Source organism: Vidua chalybeata, chromosome 5, assembly GCF_026979565.1.
Source record: "Vidua chalybeata isolate OUT-0048 chromosome 5, bVidCha1 merged haplotype, whole genome shotgun sequence".
NCBI lineage: Eukaryota > Metazoa > Chordata > Aves > Passeriformes > Viduidae > Vidua > Vidua chalybeata.
This window is the reverse complement of record NC_071534.1, coordinates 6563855-6589261: the sequence shown is the minus strand read 5'-3', so window position 1 is coordinate 6589261 and position 25407 is coordinate 6563855. Positions and strand designations below refer to the sequence as shown.

The 25407-nt window shown below is 43.3% G+C and overlaps 1 protein-coding gene and 1 long non-coding RNA gene across 2 annotated transcripts; one reads left to right on the top strand and one right to left on the bottom strand.

Moving 5' to 3' along the window:
• Nucleotides 1-5579: 5579 nt before the first annotated feature.
• On the bottom strand, nt 5580-17668 carry NDUFA9 (NADH:ubiquinone oxidoreductase subunit A9). Its single transcript, XM_053943419.1, has 11 exons — nt 17595-17668; nt 15367-15537; nt 14515-14612; nt 14239-14330; nt 11757-11898; nt 11317-11419; nt 10779-10846; nt 10568-10644; nt 9054-9149; nt 7187-7253; nt 5580-5856 (listed from the first exon to the last, which is right to left on the bottom strand). The coding sequence occupies exons 1-11, from the start codon at nt 17635-17637 to the stop codon at nt 5689-5691; spliced, it is 1125 nt and encodes a 374-aa protein (XP_053799394.1). The 5' UTR covers nt 17638-17668; the 3' UTR covers nt 5580-5688.
• Nucleotides 17669-17739: 71 nt separating this feature from the next.
• Nucleotides 17740-24128, top strand: LOC128788924 (uncharacterized). Its single transcript, XR_008431266.1, has 2 exons — nt 17740-21629; nt 22943-24128. It is a non-coding gene; the product is annotated as an uncharacterized LOC128788924 (long non-coding RNA).
• The last annotated feature ends 1279 nt before the right edge of the window (nt 24129-25407 follow it).

Sequence of the window (25407 nt, the reverse complement as noted above, 5' to 3'; positions counted from 1 at the left end):
TGGCTCTAGGGCAAACTTTGTGGCTTATGTCCAGAGGAAGGGCAGGGGGTTTCCTGATTCCTTTCTCCACAGCAGGAGCCCTCGGAGGTTTGGGATGAGCAAAACTTAGGCTGTTCTTGGACATGAAAGTCGAGCTGAACACCCAGGTACTGTCAGTGCTTGGTTTCAAGCAGGGAGCTCCATGCAAAGCCCCAGATTCCAGGCACAGGGGATGGGATATGACCCTGATCTGCCCTGTGGGACTGATGGACCCTTCTTGTCACTGGCAGTCTTTGGTTTTGCACAGTTTACTGAGGGCTTTTGGGTGGCTGACCATGAGCAGCTCTGCCCTTTAGCCCTCTCAGTGCTGGTAATTAATTGTCAAGCTGGTGGATGTCCTCTCCTCACCTCACCTGGATCTCAGCACGAGGGAAAACGGCTCCCAGTCTGCTGAATATTTAAAAAACCCCTCAGGTTATGTACCAGAAAATTAATGCGAAATGCACTGCACTGGAAAATGGGTACAGGAAGATAGATATACACCAGGTTAAATATCATCAACAAAGCCCAGGAACATAAAAAAAAAAAAAAAAATAAAAAAAAAAAAAAAAAAAAAAAAAAAAAAAAACTCTGTATAGGAATGGAAAACTTGTGCTGTGATATGAACAAGAATAGTGACAAACAGATGAAACCAGTAGTAAATAATCTTTCTGAAAATTACAATTTTTCTTCTCTTGCTTTTGATACGAGACAGATGAAATTCAAATAATAATTTGGCTCAACATTGCCCACTGGTCCTGACTGGAGCACACTTGATGCAAGCAGGGCTCTATACCCCGTTGATAACAAGCACACTTAATGTTTCAGCAGGGCTGCAGTTTCACAAAGAGAGAGGACAATGAAAAGGTAAATCTAAATTTATCTCCTGACTTTAGAGAAGTCAAGCAAAAAAAGATGTGAATGAAAGCAGTGTGGGGTTTTTTAACATTTTCTTATTATTGATTATCACAGTTTCACCACACAAGATTTGCTCAGAACGAATCAAATCCCCCAGTAACAGATTAAATGATTCTGTCTCTTCTCTGATTTAGTTTCCCCTTAAAGAAACTGGCAGTTAATAGTGCCTTAAATAGCTCCTGTCTCCAGACCAGCTCTTCTTTCCATTCCACCAGACACTACAGAATAAAACCTTTTCTTCCTTTTCAAATTCTTCCTCCCAAGGTGGGTTCCTGCTGCACACGCAGTAAAGCCAAGCAAGCTTGAGCACACAGCCAAGGAGGGAAGCATTTCCTCTGCATTTCTGAATTTTCTCCTTTTCAGCAGGAATTTCTTCAAGGCAGGATTATTGAGCATTGGGATAGGCTGCCCAGGGATGATGTGTCTGTGGTTCTAAAATTAAGTCAGTGGCCTGAGCAAGTCAGATTAGGAATTTCAAATAGACTTAAGCCAGTCTTTTTGAAGACTAGCATGAAAAATTTCAAATATTTAAAGTTAATTAATAGGGAAGGGTATTGTTCTATAATTTATGCTGTATCACTAGATTTTTCTTGTTTCAAGAATACACAAAGATATGAGAGGTTCTTCTTCTTTTGTTATAGATTCATAAATGCACTGAAGTTCAGGCTGGGAAAACTCTAAAGGCAGCAAAAAGGAATAAGGTGGTCTGGGGAGCAACAAACATGGAAAAATGAGTGGCTCTTTTCTTTCTTACCCAAAACCAACTTAAGGGTATAAACCATGGGGTGTATGTGGGAGAAAAAAGTAAGAAAAATGCTGGCAAAACTGGAAACAGGTGAATATCTTTTGTTTTCATTTTCACTCAATGGTGTTACTAAATTACTGCTCTGACACATTCTTGGGACAAAACCTCTGCTTTGCCCAGGTTGGCCTCAGACTTCAGAGGCTCAAAAAATGCAGTGGCAGCATCAGCTTTATTTTAATTAATTACAACATTAGCAAGAGGTGAACTTCCTAAGGAAATTGTACCTACGGAATGTGTATGTGCTCCTATTCTCCACCCTTCCCTCAGAAAGTCCTGTTGGCCAAAGATGGGACAAATTCATAGAGAACAAAACCTGCACTTTGCCCACTCATAGAAAGACTAGAACATAAATTTAAGCCTTACACACCAGTTAATTCCATGGCAGAGAGACAACACAAACACTGTAACAGGGACAAAATGAGGCGCTGATGCCGTTATAGCCCTGAGAAGCCAAGCACAAGACACCAACCCAGAAGAAACAAGATGTCTCCAGGGGAGGAATTTTTCAGCTTTTCACTGAAGCTCCAGCTTGCAAACCCATCCATTCTTGAATCTGTAAAGCCCACAACAAATATTTCAGATAGCAAAAAGGCAAAAGAATGACTTAACACAGGCACTGCCGGCTGAAGGGAAGCAGCAGCTCCATGAGCAGCTCCCACAACCACTACTGCCAGAGCCAAACTGACTCCTTGCCATGCACCTGCCTCCCTCACACCCACCTAAAGCTGCTTTAAGCAGTTTGTTGTCACCTTTGCCCCCAGTCTTGCCTCCAGCCACACCAGAGGGGAGGCTCACTTGAAAGGCTCCTCAGGTGCAGGCAGCTGGACAAATCCCTTACAGCACCTGAGGTGCTCCTCTGGCAGAACTGGGATTCTGTTTCTTGGTACAGACTGCTTTGACCAGGGACCAGAGAGGCATCTCCTCCATGTAGAGGAGGTTTGCAATAGTAAGGTTCAGGGATAATCTTGAGACAAGTGAACTCAATGGTTTTAAAGCAAGGAACATGCACCTCTGTTGCTAAAATCACAGAATCACAGAATGGTTGGGATTGGAAAGGTAAAGATCATCTTATTCCAACCCCCTGCCAAGGGCAGGGACACGTTTCATTATCCCAGGTTGCTCAGAGCCCCATCCAGCCTGGCCTTGGACACTTCCAGGGATGGAGCAGCCACATCTTCTCTGGACAACCTGTGCCAGGTCCCTCTGAATGGCGTCCTGTCCTTCAGGTGTGACAACTCTGCTTTAGTGTCATCTGTAAACTTCCTGAGGGTGCACTCGATCCCTTTGGCTGCATCATTGAAAAAGGCGTTAACACAGATCCCAGTATGAACTCCCGAGGGATACCACTTGTCCCCGATGTCCATCAGGACAGTGAGCTGTTGACAACTCCCCTTTGGATGTGTATACACAAAAAACTTCGGAGGGAGGTATTTAATGGCTTTTTAATCAGTTGTATCAGCCCAGAGGATGAATGTTGGGGAAGGAGGTTCCGGAAGAGGTGAATGGAAAACCGGGATCAGGATTTGCTAAGCACCAGCTCCGACTACTGGCGATTCAGTGCAAGCCAGGTCTGCGTTGCTGGAGATGTTTTTTCCAGCTGTGAATTCCACGTGCTGCTTCAAACCAGAGTCTCGATAACAAAACCCCTGACGTTCCCTAATAACGATGAGAAAGGCAATCTCCATTCTGTAGTTTGCAACATGCCCAACTAATGTTAAGCTTCTCCAAGAAGGAATGGTGTTTAGGGAGTAAGTTCCAGGAAAGAAGCCCTATAGCAGCACACCATCACGGTTCTCAGTTCTGCCACCAACTTCCCTTTGCTCTTTTGTCAGTGCCCTTCACCTTCTGCTCCCCTACCTCAAAGAAGCTGCAATAATATTCTCATTAATTACTCAGAATTTGGATTGCTTTAAATGTATGAGTCCTCTGATCTCATCTCATAGAATCCCATCCATGTGCATTTCTTAGGGCACAGGGAAAAGAAGAAATAACAGCAGGAAGAGAGAGGTAACTACAGAATAATTGCTGCCAGCATGAATGCTCCTCTCAGTCATTAAAATCTGCCCTCTAAGCAACTGGAGAAACCCTTAAGCATTTCTCAGCCTGGAGAAAAAAAGGCTTGGGGGGACCTTCTGGCTCTACACAACTCACAAGAGGAGGGTGCAACCAGGTGGGGATCAGGCTCTGCTCCCAATAAGAAGAGATAGGACAGCAGGAAACGGCCTCAAGCTGTGCCAGGGGATGTTCAGGTTGGACATCAGCAGGAATTTCTTCATGGAAAGGGTGCTCAGGCATTGGAAGGGGCTGCCCAGGGACACTGTGAAATCCTCATCCCTGGAGGTGTTCAAGAAACCACTGGGTGTGGCACTCAGTGCTGTGGTCTAATTGTCAAGGTGGTAACCCGAGATTGGACTCAACAATCTTGGAGGTCTTTTCCAACCTTAGCAATTCCATGGATTACAGCAATTCTGTACTCAGGGCTGTATTACAAAATAAAGGAATTGCTTCAGAAAGGTAACTAAGGAGAAATCACAGTGCAGTTTCTGCAAGGTGGGAAGTGCTGTGTAAGGCAAAGTACTGTGGTGTGATGCTCCACTTTACCCATATTCCTGATGTGGAACAGCTGCTTCAAGCAAATTTCTCATGGATATTCACACCCCCTTCCCACTCTCTAATGGCTGTCTGAATTTAAGATCCTGCAGGAGAGCTCAGCAGTGCAACTGGAAAAGCTGTGCTTTGAATGAGAGGGGCGGGAGAAATAAATCACTGCACCATGGTAAACATTTCCAGAACTGGCACCTCGCATTCCAACACTGCCTTTGCCAGCTTTTCCTGCAGCACTTTGCTATCTGAAAATGGAAACTGCTCGTTAGCCATGCAGGGCTACATGATAATTGCATCTCTCTGTACTCTTGTGAAGTAGCTCAGGAACACAAGTGCTTTCACAGGAGGATGTGAGCAACATGCAATAAATGAAGATCAGGGCCACACTTAGCAAATGAGTGCTAATGAGACTACAGAGTTAAGATCTAATAGAGAAAAGCTGGCAGTCAAAAATAATAAAAATTTAGGCTCAAATTACTAACAATATGCGCTTCACTTCCAGTTTGCCCTAGCTTTTGAACTTATCAAAAGAAAAATAAACAGTCCATGAGACCCAAATTTAATACTTCCTTCGAAGGCAGGATCAAAAAACTCACAAGAGCCCAACTCTTTTTCACAGAATAAACATGAGCAGCAGCAGTTTTGATGTGGAACAACAAAACGTGGAAGCTCTTGAAATCTGAGAAACACTTTGCCCAGGAGTTTCACAGTAATTTGGCAATACAGAAAGAGTGAGAGATTGTGTTCTCTGACTACAGCAATCAGCTGAGGGGGCTGGGCATGTTTAACATGGAGAAAAGGAGGCTCAGTGACTTTGTGGCTCTCTACAACTCCCTGAAAGGAGGATGGCACTTTCTTTAAGAGCCATGTTCAGCACAGAAAACCAAGTTCAGAAGAGTCAAAAACTTAAAACCAGGGCTTTGTCTGAGCCTCGTCGTCTGAACAGGCAGCCTTCCCAGCAATCCCTACTGGAAAGGGCACCTTCTGGGTGACCTAGTCCCAAACTGCAACACTCTTGAAACTATTTAAACACCTAAAGCTCAGCGATACATTTGCTTTGAGAGCCAAGGGAGAAAGGGACAAGTGTTATGGCACATTCCCTCTAATCCCAACCTTCAAAACATTACAATGCTCACCAGCTAAGTAACCACATTATTTGCTTTTGTGGCAGACAGAAAATCCATGTTGCAGTGATAGTCCCCCCCCATTAACTGAAAAGACAACACTGGTGAAATACAGTTTACATGATTAATACATTTTACTCAGTATGTACACAGTTCTCCAAAGAAGTTGGGTCATCCAAAGGCAGTTTAAGAAGCTTTAAGCATCCCCCTTGCCAGCTGTTACATGGGCTGTGTTTTTGGCTTTGCTTCCTCCAGCTCAGCGTCCAACCAGCGGAACCTGCGGTGACGGCGCAGGACTTCGATGGCTTTTTGTTCCAGGGGGGTTGGTTCAATCTCCAGCTCTTCAAAACCAGGAAGGTCAGGAAATGTCATGTCTGTTGTGTGAAACTTCAACAAGAATGGGGAGGGTAAGGAAAAAGATAATTCACTTGAAATGAACAGCTTTACACTCAATGCAGTCATTATCCTGCCAAAAGTAGAGGAAGAGGAAAGATTCAAACAGAGTTGTGGCATAATTACACAAGGTCACAAGTACCAAGACCTTCAACAGGAGGTACAGGTATTCTGCATCCAGCAAGAAGTCTTTCAGGCTTTAATTCAGGAATAAATACCATGCAGGAAGTGCCTTCCTTTTTTCTCCATACATTATCAGGGAGGTTACTGCATCGCAACAGCAAAATTAAGTGCAACTCCAAGGCTATACCTGAACTCCAATTATGGATATTCTGATTTGTCAAGAAAATGTTGTGTTGAATTATCACCTCTGGTAGATGGTTTTGCTCTGTTTATGGTTTAGAACATGGTTCTGCACAAATAGTTAATTCTATTACCATATATGCAAGCCATATGACTTAAATCCTAGAAAACAGAAATTTCTTTTATGCTGGTGTTCCTTGAAAGGCCTTTTGAATCAAACACATCTAATACTGTACAGATTATTTAAGGAAGAAAAGCTTGGAAAGAGGAAGCATCAGACTCAGAAGTGACACAAAGAAACTCTCTCTTACACTACTTATGCTACAGCTGACTTGCAGCAGTTTTAGTGATTTGGTGCAGGCTTATTTTATGAAATGTAACTCAAGAAACTACAAAGGCAGCCAAAGAAAGGTTTTTGGAGATGTTACAATTATATTACCTGGGGGACAATCAGGTTAAGTAGGCTATTGATATTGTGTTAGAACAAAATATATTGAAATTCCAATGCTGCAAAACAGGTGGGAGAAGTCACTCCATAATTCAGAAAGCAGAAAGTTTAGGGAATGTACATGACTATCTCTGCTAGCCTACACATAAGCCAAATTTTGACACTAATACTTGCCAATTCCTACTTTTTCCTTGCTTGCAGTTGGTTTTTTGCAACTTATTTCTCCATCCCCAATGAAACACTCTGAGAAGTCAGGAATAAACATGAAGTGGCAACGTTCTCCCAGGAAACACACTTGAATGTTAAGCAAGATTTTGGAATGCGTGCAGGGTGTCAGTTCAACTTCAGTAGTTAAAAACACCATTCCCTGGATGATGGAAGTGATTTTAGTGCATCTAGAGGTACATAAACTAAGAGTGGGGAGCACTGCCCCCCTCACTTTGCTCATCCAACCTCTGCTTTTGGCTGTTTTCAATTTCATGTGGTTTTGGGGAATGCAAAACTACAAGTGGGAGTTCCAAATGCACAATGAAACATTTCCCAGGAGGGATTTTTGGCTGGTCCCACACTTACCCGATCCACCTTGTCCCGTGTCAACCATGGTTCAAATGGATTAATCTCAAAGAATCTTGCAACTAAACTGTGAACAGAAGAAATATTGCAAAAGTGCAGTCATTTATCCAGATACACAGAAATCTGGTAAAAATTATTTCAGACTTAATAGATGGTGAGCAAGAGCTTGTTCTGAAGCTGTTCTTGCAAGCTCTGAGTTCATTAAAGCACTAGATGTGCCAGCCAAGTTCTCAGTTGTTTTTCTGTTAATTAACTATTCCTGAATTATTGTATCTTGGATTATTTTACTTTGGATGGAATGGAGAAGCAGATCTCTAGAAGTTAAAATGAGCATTATTGGGTGGGGAAAAATAAATTCCCCATCCAATTCCCCACACACCGAAGGGCTGAATCTTGCCCGTGCCGTTCATCCAAACTTTGTTCCCTGCCAGTCTAGGCGGCAATCCAATTAGTCACGAAGTTGGATCCAATGCCTTCAGGAGAAAACACACTTGCTGACAACTAAATGAGTTATCAGCAACACAAACAAGCTGGTGGAATCTGGAGCAATCTATAAAAAGGGTGAGGATTGGGGTATCTGCAGTTTTCAGAAACGAAGTTTCCCTTGAAAGAAAGGAAATCTGACAGGGAAAAGAAAATAATGCTACAGTTCTTGCTCAGTGTCTCGGGACCAGCAGCAGAATCTCTCACTAAACAGGTAGGACTTCTTGCTGAAGTGCTCCCCTGGAAGATGAGGGTGCTACTGAGTTACTGCACATAAACACAACCAGGGTCATCTGCCTTTTAGGAGCATTCTTTTCTCAGAAATATGATCACTTAGTTTAACCCATAAATAAAAAAGCATAACACGGACTGCAGCAAATGTGAATGAAACTAAGAAGCACCCGCATAGCACCTTTCTAACAAGCTGCTCTGTGTCACCAGAGTCATGTTATAACCTGGTGCCTCTTGCAGCCAACACAGGAACAGCCACAACAGTTTAGGATGTTCTAAGTGCTATCCATCAGCACTTCCAATGCTGAGTCGTACTGGCAGGAGGGTTCTAACTCTGGTGACTGATTAAGCTTGTTAATTTGCATTGTACTAAAAATGAGGAGGACCAGGATGCCAAATAATAACACAGCCCCATCGTGCTGAGGGTAACTTCTGAAATGGCATTTACTGTTTGGGGTAGCTCTTCAAAAAGATGTGTTTATTCCCTAAGGATCAGGTCCAGGCTCAGCAGCAGATCCTTAAGATTGTGCAAAAAAATCTGTCAGGGTCTGCAGTCAGCAACATACACAAATTTTCCCTGTGGTATTGTTAAAAATCATTTAGTTTGCTACTAATTTTATTGATTAGTATTTATTGCTACTTCTTGGCTCAGCAAAGCCATTCAATCACAGAATGACTTAGGTAGAAGACCTCCAGGATGATCAAGTCGAACCTTTGCTGTGATCACCACTTTGTCAACTAGACCAGACCACTGAGTGCCACGTCCAGTTGTTTCTTCAACACCTCCCTGGGCAGCCCATTCCAATGTTCAACCACCCTTTCTGTGAAGAAATTCTTCCTGATGTCCAACCTGAGCATCCCCTGGCGCAGCTTGAGGCTATGTCCTCTCATGCTGTCCCTAGGTGTCAGGGAGAAATGACTCTGGAATGAACAGCTATGTTAAGCTCACTACAAGCATACGTTTCATGTACCAGCTCATCAAATGCAGGCCTGTCTCCGAGCTGAAGGCTCAAAACTGGCTAACAAGTACCTCAGGGAAGGCAACTTCTGCAGCCCCACCACTTTAATTACACTGGGCAGAGTAAATAACCCATGCAAGAGGTATTTATGCTTCTGTGCTGCCAAGAGCTTACTGAATTAGGGTCCCACTTACTGGTAGAGAGGCCGTGGCAGCGGGTAGGGAATGAAGGGGTGGTGGGCAACGGCGTAGATGTACTCGACCATGTCGTACAGGAGGTACCGGTGAGGGCTGGAAGGGAACGCAGCACACATCACACCTCAGTCAGCTACACTGCAATATTAGCACCAGAAAAGAAAAACAATTTTAAACCCTCCACCCCCAAGGCTACAAAAAGCCTGTTTCTTCAATCCAAATAATTTGCCAGCAGAGATTTCCCTGTGGCTCACAGGGAGGAGGTTTATCCTGGAGGACTGCAGCTTGTGGAAGGGCCCATCCTGGAGCTGGGGAAAAGCATGGAAAAGATTTGGCAGAAAGGAACAGTGGGCATTTGGCTGCTGGCCAAGGCTAACCCACCACAACCACACTGGATGAAGTGTTTCTGTGTGCTTTGAAAGCACACCTGAATATGCCTCCTTCCATGCTGATTCTGTTCTGAACTCAAAGATTTCCAGCACTGAGACAGGAGTTTGTTCAAGCCCACTTGGAAGGCAAAAATCAATGCAGAATTAAGGATGCTTGATTAACAAGACATCCCATCTCTGGTAGGAAATGGCTGCAGGGAAATTGATTAATTTGCCTTTACTTGACTAAGAGTATCTTGTTCTATTTAAAAGCAAGATGAATTGTGCAAAAAATGCATTCCCTCTCTCTCAAGATGGAGAGAATGAAGCAGTCAGACCTCCATCCACCTGCCTAAGAGTAACATAAACCACTGGGAATTCCCATTCCTTTCTTGTTCAGATCCTGCCTTGGCATTTTAGGCCCTCTAGATGTGATCAGACTGAGCTGTCAGGCATCTCCCCTGGCCTTCCAGGCAATTTGCTGCCATTCCAAAACATTCTGAAAAGCTCCACGACACCACAAGAGCACACTGCTGAGCAGTTTGTTAAACGCAGGATCTCACAGATGCCAAGGTCTAAGGTTACAAGTGTGAAAACTGAGCCTTCGACTGACATGTTCTCCAGAAAAGTTCTGAGAGATCAAAGAACCATAAAATGGTTTGGGTTGAAAGGGACCTTAAAAACCATCTCATTCTAGCCCCACCTCCCACTATCCCAGGTTGCTCAGAGCCCTGTCTAACCTGGCCTTGAACACTTCAAGGGATGGGGCAGCCACAGATTCTCTGGGCAAACTGTAAATCCAGTCTCTAACTGTAGATCCACTGCCTCTAAGCCATTCTAATTCCAGGTGGTTTCCACACAGCTTTCCCAGAATTCTCCCCAAATCCATGTTGTCTAGCATGGTTCCCAAGCTACTACTTCTTTGTGTGCACATACATCACATGAAATGCAGTGGGGCCCAGATTAGGATTTTCGAAGTACTCACTGTAAGAGCTTGAGCCATTTTTCCTCCCAAAAAGGAGGTGGAATTTATTGCAGCTTGAACTGTGTGCATGGATGGAGAAATTAAATGTACTGTGCAGCATGCCAAAAAATGACACCAAAAAGATGTACTACAGTTAATAAGAATCAGAAAAAGTGACCTACCCAGCCAAGGCATATGTTTTTCCTTTTGCATCAGGATTCTTAATTGCATTAACAATTGCCTTTGCTACATCAACCACCTGGGAGGAACAAATCCCGACAGTTACCAAGAGAAAATAGGAATACATGCACACACTCTTCTTTCAGAGGTGGTCTACAGACCAACACATCCACCCACCAAGGATTTGGGATTGGGATTTCATGGAAAACTTACATAGACTGGTTGCTTGACTGTTTTTTTGCCCAGGGAAACAAGAGGCACACCACCAAACCAGCGCATGTCTGACAGAAAAAAAGAGAAAATCTGGGAATCCTTTCAGTACCAGAATAACCAGGACATTTGACACCACACCGAGTGTGGATCTCTTCTGAAAATTGACTTCTCTTTAAAAAAAATAGGATTGGGAAGAATTCCCAGCCAATGGCAGCAGCATTTTTTTTCAAGACACATATAATTTTTGTATTAACAGCAATGAGAGGGCTGCACTTGCTGTTTCTTTAGAGTGGCTCAGTAACCCACCCCCCTCCCCACAAAATAAAATTATTACAAAAATAAAAACAAAGAGCAACATCTAACTAGATTGAGAAAGAATTCTGTCAAGAGGTGAGAATTTAGTATGTTGCTGTATATCCCATGCACTGCTGGTAAGAACACACCTGTCTGCTTTTCAGAAGCAAATCCTATTTTCTCTCTATTCTCTAAAGGCAGTTACACAAATCACACATGGGATTATTACTCCAAGAGTACCTACTTGCATAATGATTGAGAAATCGGTCCTCTCTCCCAAACATCTCAGAGGGCTTCAAAATTACAGCATCTGGAAATTCTTCCCTCACTGCCTTCTCTCCAACAGCCTATCAATTAAAACAAACACATTCATTAGATCCATGCTGAACCAAGCAGAAGTGAATGCCTTTCATAACAGAAGGCATCCTTGACTACAGAACTGAAAGAAATGATGCCATCAGTAGCACAAAAATTATTTATATCTAAGCCATTTGATCCTTGAGATACTGCTCTAAGATGAAGGTCTCACAGAAAGCCCAAACATTTCTCAGCTGCAGAAAACAGGTTTTAGTAAATTCATACACTAATTTCCTTCTAATAGCCCCAGCTGGGGGAAAAAAACAAACCCAAACCAAACACAAAGTACATTCTCACAAAATATATTCAAGTGGATTCCACACTTACTTTGTTCCTGAGGTATTTGGAGGGACTCTTCATGCTAGCATTCAGGTGAGAGATATGAATGAATTTTTCCACACCAGCTTCCCTGCTTATCTGTGCGATACTTTGAGGAATATTTACAAATTCATCTTCAAATTTGAAGTTTCTAAAGCAAGGCAAGACCCAAATGTTACTTTAAGAGCAATCAACAATGGCTGCCACTCAGCCAAAAAGCTGATCATTATGTTTTACTTGAATGAATTATCAAAAACCTACACTAACACTCTATGTTGGAAACAACATATCCCTTCATGATGGACCCTTCACATAATAAAAATTAGAGGAAAGTGAAATTGCAACTGTAATCTTCAATTTTAGTTTCTCTGCCCTTTCACCTGATAAGATTAAATCAGTATGAAAAATCCTCTTGTCCACTTCTCTGTGACAAAGAGAAACCTCCCAGTCAAAGTGAAAACAGGTTATTTTTATTAGAAGAAGCACTCCTGCATCTTGAACTCTGAGTAAGGTTGTGCTTTTACAAATCCTGTTCAAAACTTGCCTTGATTTGTAAAAGCACAAAGAAGCTCAAAATTTCTGAGCAGCACAAATCAGGGCAGATGCCTGGCAGGGGGGAAGAAGACAAAAACAAACCAGAGAACACAGAGGTGCTCATGCAAATGGAAAAAACAAATTGTCAGAGCATTTAAAACCATTTCAGAGCTGCAAAGGACTTCCAGGAGAAGCAATCCTCCTCACATCCTCCCTGTATGACATTCAAGGGGCCTAAATTAGGGGGTTATACTGTCAAGCAGTTTGGTATCTGATCAAGAACAATACAGACAGGAGCTCTATCTCCACACAGAACTGACATTATAGGCTGCCAACAATTCCAAAATTACAAGAAAGAGAACTGGCTTCTCATGTTGTTGTATTGTCCCTGTAGACACCCCTGCATCTTGACCATTTGCTTTGGGTAACAAACATCTTATCCAAACACCTCCCTCTGTGTCCTTATCTCCTCCCACAGCTCTTCAGATCCCACTGGAGTCCAAAGAAAGCCTTAAAAATACAAAGTTATTTTTGAACCTTCAATAACTAATCTGATCCTGGGAACCATCACTCCTGTTCTGCTCACCAAAACAGATTTAGAAACATATGAGAATGAACAACATCCCTCCTGTAACCATGGAGTTTTAAACAACACAGTACACACAGAGGAGCCTGGACACAAGTACAAAGCAAGGAAGGAAATATTTCATGGCAGGCTTTGCTTTTTTTGACTGATCTCTCCATCTAATCTAACTTTTCTTCCTGCCCAACTCTTTCACAGGCTCTGGGATGATTACAATGGTTACCCTGACCTCGTGTTTAACAAATCAGAGAACTTGGATCTCAGGGTTTCAGCACCACCACTGATACCCACATGCACAAAGCATGTGATTAAAACATTTGTGCCACACAGTGGTTAAGTTCTGTAATGTCCAGAAGTTTTAAACATGGACCAAGACTTGTCCGTTTCAATCTACTGAAACTGCACAGAAACAAGTTTTGGGGATTTTGAACCAGAATGAAACTTTCTGCTGTTGTCCTCACACTTCCTTCTAATAATAAAAGAAACTTTCTTTTCTAGAAATCATACTTTTTACACAAGTCCAGAAATTTTGAACATCAAAGGGCTGTTCATAAAAAAAAAGGGCAACAAAAGCATTAGGTTTATAAACAGAGATGAAACTGATATCTATGTTTGTTTCTGTCTACTACCAGAGCAAAAATTATGCACCATACAAAGGCAAATCTCACCATTAAATTTTTGTCTGGCAGTTCTGCACAAGGCTTTAAATAAAATGGATATAACTGCATGAACACACACACACAGAAGATGGCTGTTACAGGTATTTTTAACCTAAAAATATGGGTTTCAAAACAGAACTATTCTTAGAAATTATTATCAAAGAATGCTTCTGTAGCTAATATTGTCTGTGCCAAAATTCTACCAAGGAATGATGCTACTCATCATAATCTTAGGGACTCTCCATCAGCTATTCCTGTTTGATCATGGCTTTTTCTAGCAGGCTACAACTCATCACTATGTCCAAGTGACAGGATGAAATCTTACTTCTTTGATAATGTAAATACAAATATAATGCAAATATGAGTTAAATATAAAAAATTGTTAATATAAGAAATTGGTGAGGCTTTGTCACCTATAGGAAGGCACTCAGGGAACACTCATGAGGTATGTGAAAGTAGCACATTTGAATTTTCTGACAGAACAAAAGCTGTACACTGGAAAATTGTGGAAAGAATGCACTTTTCCAAAGCAGATCACAACCAGGACTGACCAGGAGTTACCCATTTAAAGAAATTTTACATGCAAAATATTGGGGTTGTCTTTTCACAGAAGCTGAGAACAATGGCTACATCACTGCACACACATGCTGTAAAACAATGGCTACAATACCTGGTGCAAATCTATGATATATAGGAAAAAAAAAAGGAAAATTACTTTGTTTCCCATTCCTTTCCAATAAGATTAATGACCACATTGCTGTGTTCCACGGCTCTTCGGATGGAATCTTTGTCCCTACAGTCCCACTCCTGCAAGCAGAGCATCAAATGGGGAAAAAATGAGATAGTGTGTAAACAAGCATCACCAAAGCAAGCTCTTTCACACCATTTCCATTTAGAGGCTAAGCAACAGCTGGAGCTGTGTCTTTGAGAAGGATTACCAGGCTGCCTTGTATAGCCAGGGGTTTGGTGCTTGCTCTCAAGCCAGACTCACCATGAAGAGGAGCTGCCCCAGGTCCCCCATGGGCCGCAGATACATCAGGTCATACTGATCACAGCGATAGGGGATGATGACTTGAGAGCCAATGCGACCTAAAGGGCCACAAAAACCACAAAGTTTCAAACAAATACCTCTCTTTAAGTAGATAAACTTCTGAATAAACAAAGCTCCCTTTTTCCCCCTGGCATTAAAGCACTACAGTTAGACACAGATATCTTAAATGCATATCTGCAGAGCTAAAAGTAGAACAGAACTAAGGTTCTCCTTGAACCCACATAAATCAAATTCTTAAATAGGATTTTTTCCTTAATATTTAGGCTTGTAAGACAAAATGCCAAAGCTCGTTAACAAACAACAAATAAAATGGTGTGTCCTATAAACACAGCACAATACCTAAAAAATGGATCATTTGCAAGGATATTTATATTTTGTAAGCTGTATGAAAAGAAAGAGGGAGAAAAAAGCAGTATGGGTTCTTTTCCAAAATTTAAATTCAAAAGGGCAATTTTAAAGAATTCCAATCAAACTCCTACAAAGGTTTAGTAAAATGTCCTAATAAGGCAAAAAACAGAAGAATCAAATACATGTTGTAGCTCTCCTCAGACTTGCGTTCTACAGAGGGGTAGGACTTCTTTTAATGACCTTAATCTTCCAAAGCTCCAAAATCTCCTTGATTAAAACACTTTTTACTACTTGTCACTTGCTGGAACTTAGGCAGACTGCAAAACACTTTTAAGATCCAAAATGCCAGAGACTTCTCCATCACCCTGCAACCTAGAGACTATTTAGGGTAGTTAAACATCTTTTTGGGTAGTTTCTTTAGTCAGTACTCCTGGTGAGCATTACCTAAGCGGTTGACAACGTATCGTCCCAGGAAACCTGTGGCTCCAAAGACAGTGGCCACAATGCCACTGACAGAGGATCTTCCACTTCTCCCATGAGGGATCACGGCGTGATGGACCTGCCGGTGCTGCTGCAACACCGACGGTGCTGCAGTCAGGACAGAAATTCCATGGCCTGCAGAGGGAACAGGAGAGAGCTCAGGACATTCATTGGGATTCAGCACTGCTAACTCACAGCTCATATTGGTTTTCTCATCACAGATCCCTTTTCTGTAATACCCCACGCCAAGACTCCTGATGGGCTGTTTCAGAGGTATCTGGAAAGGTCAGAGGGGAGCAGGCCTGGGAAGTTGTTGGTAAAGTTAAGGACCAAGCTGAGACAGGGAGGGAGCAAACAAAAGTTATCAGTTCTTAAAGAGCAAGGAAAGCTCACTGTGAGTTTAGGGTGAAGCAAGTAAAAAATACTCAGTAAAAATATAAAATATAGCAGAGGCAGCAATCCTGTATCACAGCTCTGAAGTGAGGAGATAGGGAGAGATGCAAAGAGCCAGATCCATGACAGATGGGATACTGCCTCAAAGCTGTTTCTTTCCTCAAGGAGCTAGGAAAACTTGGGAGCCATGGAGGCAGGACATCATCAGGATACTGAAATACAAGAGCATGTGGTAACAGGACAAGAGGAAATGGCCTCACACTGACAGAGAGGAGATATAGGATAGGATATCAGGAAGAAATTCTTCCCTGTGAGGGTGCTGAGGCTCTGGAAGCAACCTGACATGTGCACCCTGAAGGAGGTTTTATCCCAACGTGGTTAGGAATTACCAGTTACACAGGGGCACTGACACTGCAGCCACAATGTTCAGAAGATCAAAAGGACAGAGTGTGTTGAGGCATAAATGATATTCTGTTACCTCAGCTGGCAGAACTCAAACCAGAAAGTCCAACCAGATTCCAGCACCTGAAGGAGGTTTTTTGCTACCCAAAAGTCTGTCTATCCCTGTTCTCTCCCCACAAACTGGAAAAAGATATTGCATCTCCAATTTTGTCCTGAAAGACAGTTTGAGAGCCACTGAAAGTTAAAAAAAATCAATAGTAATTTATATCTTTCAACTACTCAGTGGCTTCTTTGGTGTTACTTCAGCAAAAATTATTGGTGGCAGGCTGTTCATAATGCCCCTTTCCTCTTCGCTATCATACCAACAAATAATAGCTAATTACTGTTTTGCATTCTCCCACTTCTGTGTATTCCCCTGCTGTGCTCACCTTATCCTATAAAGTGTTTAGTGATGAGCAACTTTCCTTGTTCCATAACTCTATGAGGTCTGGCTGCCCTAAATTATCACCGGCTATGGTAATATGTCCAATCATTGCTTCAAATTGCAGTTTCCAGAGCAGCTGTGGCTGCCCCATCCCTGGCAGTGCCCAAGGCCAGGCTGGATGGGGCTGGGAACAACCTGGGATAGTGGAAGGTGTCCCTGCCCATGGCAGGGGGTTGGAACCAGGTCATCCTTAAGGTCCCTTCCAATCCAAATAATTCTGTCATTGTATGGATTAAAGCTCAGATATCTGCAGTGAACCCAAAGCACTTTTTTCTCTACCCAAAAGTTTGTCTATCCTCATTCTCTCCCAACCCCACAGACTGGAAAAAGACACCACATCTCCCATTCTGTCCTGGAAGGCAGTCTGACAGCCACCTAGGTAAATAAAGAACTGCTCCAATTAAAAGGATATTAAATTCCTCCCACTAAATTCCTCCCTGCCCTTTACCAACAAAAGCCGTTTGCCATCTCCCATGTTACTCAACCTAACACTGTGAGCAGAATCAGTTTAAACAGAACCAAAGACCCAAATACACGCCTTAAATACAATATTGGTAGCTAAGCTTTACCACAGATCCTGGCCCAAAGGTCACGGTCACCTAAGAAACGCCAAAAGGAATCCAAATTTTTAGCTTATAGGGCAGTGACAGCCCCAGCACGACAGCCGCAGCTACACCCCGAGCCCTTTGCGCTCCAACCCCCAGCTCCCTAAGGAGAAGGGGGGCACAAACACGTTCATTTCCGCGGCCCCGGAAAAATTCTCGGCAGCTCCCTTCCAGCCGCTGCGGGGCCAGCTCCCCTCGCGCAGAGCCGGGAGCGGAGCGTGTCCCGGGCCGGACCGGAGCCGCACGGGCGGGCCGAGGGCGGCGTGCCCGGCGGGGGCCGTGAGGGGCCCGGCGGGGCTGACACTCACCTGCCCTTGGCAGCCGCAGCCCGCGCGCCGCCGCCGCCGCCATCTTGCGCCTTCCCGGGGCCGGGCGGCGCGTGCGCGGGGCCGCGGGCGCAGCGCGGCTGCGCGGGGCGGCGCCGCGGGGCCCTCAGGGGCTGCCGTGGGGATTGAGGAGCCGCGGAGGGCGCTGAGGCCGCTCCGTGACCCGGCGTTGGCGTGTCGGCCGGGCTGTGGCACTGAGTGGTGCCTCCGGTGTTTGCTTCAGCACCTCAGAGTGTAAAAGCAACTCCAGCCTGGGCAGCCTATTCCAATGTCCAAGAAAAAAAAAAAAATGCTTCTTTAAGTTAAGGAATTTTTCGTGGTGTCCAAGCCGAGCCTCTCCTGGCACAGCTTGAGGCCGTTTCCTCTTGTCCTGTGTTCCCTGGGAGCAGAGCCCGACCCCGGCTGGACAGTTTCAGATTAGCGGTGGCTGCGGTGCTGTGCGCAGCTGAGAAGGGAGGTGCGAGCCACCCGTGTGTTCGGCCTGTTTGCAGACGGCAAGGGGGAGATGAAGGCCTGGCTTTTCCCTCATAAAACCGACCTACGGTGGCGATGTGGGCTTGCGAAAGAAGGAGACGCTCCCGGCCTTGCTCTAAACCCTCCAAGTGCAGAGCCAAGCTGAAAACGTCACTGCTCTCCAATCCGCTGTGTCAGGACAAAAAGATCTCGCTCCTTTCAAGTACAAACTCTTATTTGCAACACGAACTCCTCTGTGCTAATAAATCTTTTCTCTCTGGCAGAGTCCAGCTACAAACCTGAAACCAGTCGGCAAAAACGCCGCTCACAAAAGTGCCAGCTGAGAAAGCTCTTGCTGCTTACAAATTCCATTGCATCCAAAGACCAACCAGTACACAGTACTGTGAGAAATGCTACTCACTTCCAAAAGTTTAGAAAGGTTTATTAGAACCTTATCAAAAACACAGCAGAAGATTGAATAGAGAAAATATTACGAAGCCGGGAGCAAAGGATCTTTCTCATCATGTGCTCACTCACACAACGGAGGTTTCACCTTTAGCCTCTCCCAAAGTTCTGTCCATCGACTCCTTTGCTGTCCAGTGGTGGAGTTTACTTCCTTAAATCTTCGTAGGAGGTCAGCTGTTGCCATAGTAGCAAGCCGACCCTCCCAAATGTCCCAAACCCAGGCCGTTCCCTGATAACAGTGCAAGGGGAGGGGGGGGTAAAACATAACTATAAATCTATAAAACTGCTCTTAACATATATGCGTGATATTTGCCTTTTAATTGTGAGAGTCAAGCATCGCGTTACTCATCTATCACACTGCTATCTGCACTTTCCTTCTCAGCTCTATGAAGCATCATAAGCCTTCAGTCTCACAGAGCCAGGATCCAAATGGAATGGCTCCGGCGACTGCTCACACACTAAAGGTGCCAGGACAGAAAGCTCATCAGCAGCTTGGCTTTTGCATTCCCACCGGGACAGTTCAACAGCTCTCGCCGACAGAGCTGCCTGGTAGGAAAAGCCATTAAATTTCAACAAGACTACCCAATCTGCGGATCCAAAATTGCTTTCTTTGCCAAAGAGAGGAACTATAAACCTCATGTCAAAAGAAATTTGATCCCTTCCTCCGGAACAAACACCCAGGAAATGAGCCCCTACAAAGGTGCCAGAACACTGTTACTGGACATTTACCTGCCCCGGGCGCTCTTACCAGCTGCTCACCAATCCTGAGCATAATAGGACTTTGTCAGAAATAAGTGCACTGCCAAAATTTCTGAAGGACACCTCTGAGAAGTGGAAACCACGTGCCAAATTGAGCAGTGTGAGGAGCGGTTCTTTGGGTGCAGCTGAAGTTGTAAGGCAGCACCAGCATTCTCAGCTGACACTTACGTGAGCTTTCCTTTTGCCGGATGGCTTCAAGTTTGTAGCCGAGCTCTGCGAGAGTGAAAAAATGTATTAGTGTAAAGGAGTTTGTGTTGCCGCTTGAGTGTGGGGCGAATAAGAGTTTGTACTCGGGAGAGCAACGAGATCCTTTTCTCCTGACTGCTGATTTGAGCGCGGTGGCGATTTCAACCTGGATCTGCGCTTTGGCTACTTTAGATAGGCGAGGTGCGTTTTGTTCTTTGGCAAGTCCACACCGCCATCGTGTGGTTCATTTTATGCCAGTGCCCAGGAAAAATCCGAGCGCTTTTCTGTCCCGGCACCATTCGTGTGAGAGCAGGGTAGGGGTTCTGTTGTGGACGTTCTATTCTAGACTGAAAGCACGTGATCCTGCATAGAAGTGATACAAAACTTCGATAGCCAAACCGAAATTTATTTCTATATCTTTTATTTTAAAGCCAGCAAGCAAGCAGCGCTGGGTGGCCGGGGAGTCACCGTTCCACTAACGGCACACGCAACTTACAAGTTCGGCAAAGTATGTCTACTGTTTTTAAGCCTACAAAGCATTTTCCAATGTGCTTGTGTTAGTCCGAATCAGCAAATATCAATAAGCTGGGATCAGCAATTTCATAATCTTTCCAGGTGGTTGTTGGCTTCCTGTCCTTCATGTGGTCATCTGGAGGGAGGCCTTACAGGTGTCGCCTACATGATTTTTGTCAAGTGTGTCAAGCTTTTTATTATACATAAGCATTTAGTCGCTCTGTTGCAATATCTCTTTAGTTGTACCACAACTTCCTCTATTTTATTCTAAGCATCAGTTCTTTTGCTACCTCATCTCTTTACTCTACTATACTTCTTCTGTTTTGATGCTTTATTTGGCTATTCAGTCAGAAAGTTTCAATTGCTGATTCCACTGCCAATTGACACAAATCACAAAAACATTTTTCAGAAAAGGAAGGGACGAATGATTCTGCACGTGAAGGAAGATGAATTGTCTCACTGTTGGCTGTGCAGTTTATAAGGCTGCAAAAGGAAAGTGAATTCCAGCACTGCCTCTTTCTTCTAGAATTTCTCTTGTGGGACCAGCTGCTGAACGTTCTTTGCTTTGTAACTGGACTCTGATGGTGCATGAGGGTTCCCAGAGCTGAGTGCACATTCCTGGGTGTGCTGCACTTTAAAAGCTGCAGGGACAAAGTGAAGGCCAGCGCTTACTTTTTGTTCTAGGAGCTGTGGACTGAGAGCAATAGAAGGATATGGCAAGTTCTGAAGCTGGGCTCTGCAAGAGTGAAGGAATGTGATGGTCCATGGGCATAAGTCCAGGGTGTGTGTTGCTTTTTACAAGATGTGAGTTAGATGTGAAGACAACAACAACAGCTTCTTGAGCGGGCACATTTTGTGACCAATAGTTCCACTTGATACAGCTCAGGTTCAGGAAATCTTCATGATCAAAAGAAAGAATGAGGTAGTCCATTTGGTTTGAAAGGAAAACGCCTAGCCACTATTCGCAGGGTGTTGTTGATAGCCTTCAAAAGGAATGTGAAACAGAGCAACTGTTTTCTCCTCTTTTGATTCCAGATTAAAATGACCCAGCTGGTCTAGTGAGAGAGCCAAAGTGTCAAGGTACATGCAGCTGAAAAAAAAAGAAGCATAATAAGAATGTGTGTTGTGGCATTTAAAGCTGCTCAGGAAAAGGGATGGCCAGCACTGTCTCTTTTGTTCCAGGATCTTTTCTTTGAGGCAGCTGATGATCCTGAAGGTCTTTAGGCATATCTGAAAGGATAGGATTCCACATGCAGCTTAGAAGAAATTTAACCTTCCAACTGAAAGCCTAATGAGACAATGGCAAGCATGAAGATTCACAGGCTGCAAAATAATTCCACAAGAGCACAAGGACCATCTCAGTACTTGCTGCCAACAGCATTCCAAACCCCTGTCCTGGATTCGTGTCTGAAAGATCTGTCCCTTGATTTGAAGGCGATTTTCTGGAGTCACAGCACATTATTCCATCAGCCAGCTTCTCAGCTTGGGGATGAGAAAGCTGCAATGCCATTGCCCCTCAATTGGGTGCATTTCCAGCATGCTGATTCCACTGCAGCCTCATCACCCACCCAGACCTTCTCTAAGGACCTCACCATGGAGGAAAGGAGGGCAGAGAGAGAGCTCCTGGCAGTGCCATGAGGTGTTAGTGAAAACAGAAACTGATATTATTGCAAACAGTAACAGTGTTTTCCTCCACCCTGATTTGTGATAGGAAGCAATTGTGTGAAATACGTTCCAAAGAAACAAAAGGAATGCTATTAAAATGAAAAATTCTTAAAAGGGAGACACGTAAGAGGAGAAGCAATGAAATCTTTTTATTAGTCATGCTGTTTGTAAAAGTGGAATACCGGAAACTCTTGCTTGTTTCAATGATCTAGGAATGGATCAATTATAATTCCATATTTCTCACCTAATAATAACATTTGGCTTATGATACTTTAAAAACAATGTTCTTAATTTAAAGAATAGCCAAATCATTCTTTTAGACCAAAAAGGAATTTACCCTAATTTTTTCACATTTTTAACATTTCAAAATTATCAGTTAAAAATGAACCGACAAAATGCCAACAGTGCTTTGTGTTCCTAGGCACAAGTAAAAGCTTCTAAAATATTAAAAGAATGTTTATGCAATGAATGAGGTACAGACATTTTAAAATTCCCCACAGTGCCAGGAGCAACTGTGAAAATGCATCCCGGGGAGGAGATGCTGCATTCTGGCACAGATCTGATAAGAAAAGGACATCAGCAACTCTGTGTGGGTGGCTGGCTGTGCTCCCACAAGCTTCCCAATATTCTTCCCATTATGTTTTAATATTTCTGTACTGTATATTTCCTAGGGATTCTGATTGAAGCAATGGGAACAGGGTTGCATGGTAGAAAATATCAGTGTACTCAGCATATCAACCACGTCTGAAGCTCTCCTTGGCCTGAATTAGGATTTCCTTAGAATCTAACAAAAGATAGCTTTTTAAAATAAAATTTAAAAAACCAAAAAAAAACCCCAGAAAACCTAAAAACTTAAAGAAATAAAAAGAGGAGAGGGGAGGGGGAGAGGGAAGGGAGGGGAGGGGGAGAGGGAAGGGAAGGGAAGGGAAGGGAAGGGAAGGGAAGGGAAGGGAAGGGAAGGGAAGGGAAGGGAAGGGAAGGGAAGGGAAGGGAAGGGAAGGGAAGGGAAGGGAAGGGAAGGGAAGGGAAGGGAAGGGAAGGGAAGGAAGGGAAGGGAAGGAAGGGAAGGGAAGGGAAGGGAAGGGAAGGGAAGGGAAGGGAAGGGAAGGGAAGGGAAGGGAAGGGAAGGGAAGGGAAGGGAAGGGAAGGGAAGGGAAGGGAAGGGAAGGGAAGGGAAGGGAAGGGAAGGGAAGGGAAGGGAAGGGAAGGGAATTACACCATAAGATTTTGTTTAAAAATTGCTTTTTAACACCAATTTAATTTCTATTTTTAATTTAATTTTCTAATAGAAACAGCTTCAAGAACTTCATAAATACTGGGAAAAGACTTGCAATATCATCTAGCATTCTTACTTGCAGCTATGTACAGATCTGCAGTTCTCACACAAAATAAAAGATTTACACTACAGTTAGAACAGAGATAACTGGCATAGCAACAAAACTGGAAACCAAGGATAACTGGAGTTATGGCATTTCTACATTCCTGCCATGTGCTGAAGAGTATTTATGTGAAATTGATGATTTTTAGGAGCACATCATATGGCACTCACTGTATCTTTCTGGCTCTTATAGTTGTAACAAAAAGTCAAAAGCTCTGAGTATTATGTGGAATTATTTCTGAGGTGTTGTTCCTTCATTTGGGTTATTTTGTAATTTTACCTTCTCTTAGTGTTAAATGGGGGAAGGGAAGATGCTGAGGCTGTAGGGATTGTCTCATTTTTGGATTTGGGTTTTGTTTAAGGCTTCATAAGTCAGTGTGGCTAGACTAATTTCTAGAATTTGACAATCTGGATTTTTATCTCAAGACACATGTTTTATAGTAGAAAGATTATTAAGACTTCAAATATGAGAAATGTAAAATATGTGTAGAAAATAAAAATCTCAGTTTTTTTCTAAAGAAATAAGTGGCAGCAAAATGTTACAGGCCATGCTACTGTGCAACGTGACTCCTCAAAAATAATTGCAAAAAATGTCTAAGCACTCCCTGTGCTTTTATTTTTAGTTCAGTTTCTTTTATACAGAGCAGCATGTCACATCTCCTGTAATCTGTTTTCCAAAAACTGAAAGCTTGGAAGTTTGCTTTACTCTATTAAATTTACCCATTAAGATATAGAGACTTTGCACTCCGCAGAGACCTCTGTTCAGTTATTGAGTGAATTATTTATAACCCACTTAAAGGCAGTATTGCTGTAAAATATTTAAATGTAGTTTAGCCTCTGAATCAAAGTCAATATAAACCAGACTGGTTTTGCCAAAGGGAATTCCTTATTACATGGATTCCTCTTCTACTCTAAAATTTTTCTGTTAGGATAATTTTTTAGCAGAACAATGTTTGTCTCAATACATGAGTATTTTATTTTGAAAAAAACCCACAGCTGTGTTAATAAAAATGCAAACACAAATCTTGGAGTGCCATCTAACTTACATAAACTGCTTACAGTTTTCTGATATTTTAATAAAAACTTCTGGCATGGTACAGGTAATTTATTTCATTATAAGAAACATTATATAAATGCCAGACACAGGCACAATAAGGAGAACAGAAATTGCCAAACAAAACTTTGCCAAGCACACAGTTATGTTTAGGGAATAAAAATGTGTGAGTAGTGAGCTGAGTTAGCTGCCTATCCTTGTTAAACAGCCAAAGTGCAATAAAGTGCAATAAATAAAATTAAAATGCAAATTACAGTCAGTCAAAGAATTCCCGAGGTCTGCATGCAATTTCAAAGTACTTCGTATAGGATCTTTGCCCCTTCTGGCTTCCTTTCGGGAGTCTTTTTCTTCTCCTGGCGGCCCAGGTGTGCTTGAGGCCCAAATTGAAATATCCTGCCTTCTAGATCCCTGAAAAGACATCCTGCTCCTTATCTTTCTTCCTTGAAGGAAGGAAAAATAAATTATTTCCTCCTGCTTCATTTCTACGTTGCAAGGCCACACCTGGCATGCTTTGCATCACTTCCCTAAATGTCTCTCATGCCAAACCTTGTGCACTCACTGGTCCTGGAACTGCAGGTGCCAGCCCACGAGCAAACAATGGAACATATCTGAGTAACATCACTGCAGAAAGCTTCATTTTATTAAAACTCTTTTGAAAAGCTAAGGTAAACATGACATTTCTTCTCTCTGGAAAATTGGTGGCAGGGTAAGATTCATAAACATTGCTGACTTCACTTCTGTAATCCACTTTGGTGTGGGCAGCACATGAACCATGAGGAGGAAAAAAAGGGGAAAGCCACAAACCAACCAGGAGTTCTGGAGGGAAGGTGGAAGGAGGAAAGGAAATGCTGTGTAAATCCTTGAGCAGCCCAACACACCTCAGAGAACTATGGAATTTCCACAATATCCATTGTCCCCCTTGCCTGTGGCCACAGATGTTGAAACAATAGCCAGTAAGGTGTGGGTGCTGTGTTGGAATTTCCACTCCTCCATTCCCACCTCTTGGGTGTCTGAGAATGCAACCAGCCACACTCTTGGCCCAGTAGACATGATGGTTCACAGCCTGTCAACACTGGCAATCTGGGGGAAAATGTTCAACCCAATGCCAAAGAAGGTAATAACAAACACCATCCACCTCCTGTGGAGCAGAGAGCAGAAGAGTGGTTTGCAGAAAATGACAGAATGGCAGCAAAGGGGCAGTTAAAAGAATATCTACAAAGAAATCCTTGTTTTCAGGCCCAGCTGCTTCCAGATGTGCTGTAAACATATAAGAAGTCAGAGTAGGAAGGATGAGAAGGGCTCACTTGCCTGCCTGCTTGAAA

Coding starts and splice junctions, on each gene's coding strand:
- NDUFA9 (XM_053943419.1), bottom strand. CDS start 17,637: ATGGCGGCGGCGGCGGCGCGCGGGCTGCGGCTGCCAAGGGCAG. Junction 14,331..14,514: donor TGGGGCAGCTCCTCTTCATG/GTGAGTCTGGCT, acceptor CTCTGCTTGCAG/GAGTGGGACTGTAGGGACAA. Junction 10,645..10,778: donor CAGTCAAGCAACCAGTCTAT/GTAAGTTTTCCA, acceptor TGTTCCTCCCAG/GTGGTTGATGTAGCAAAGGC.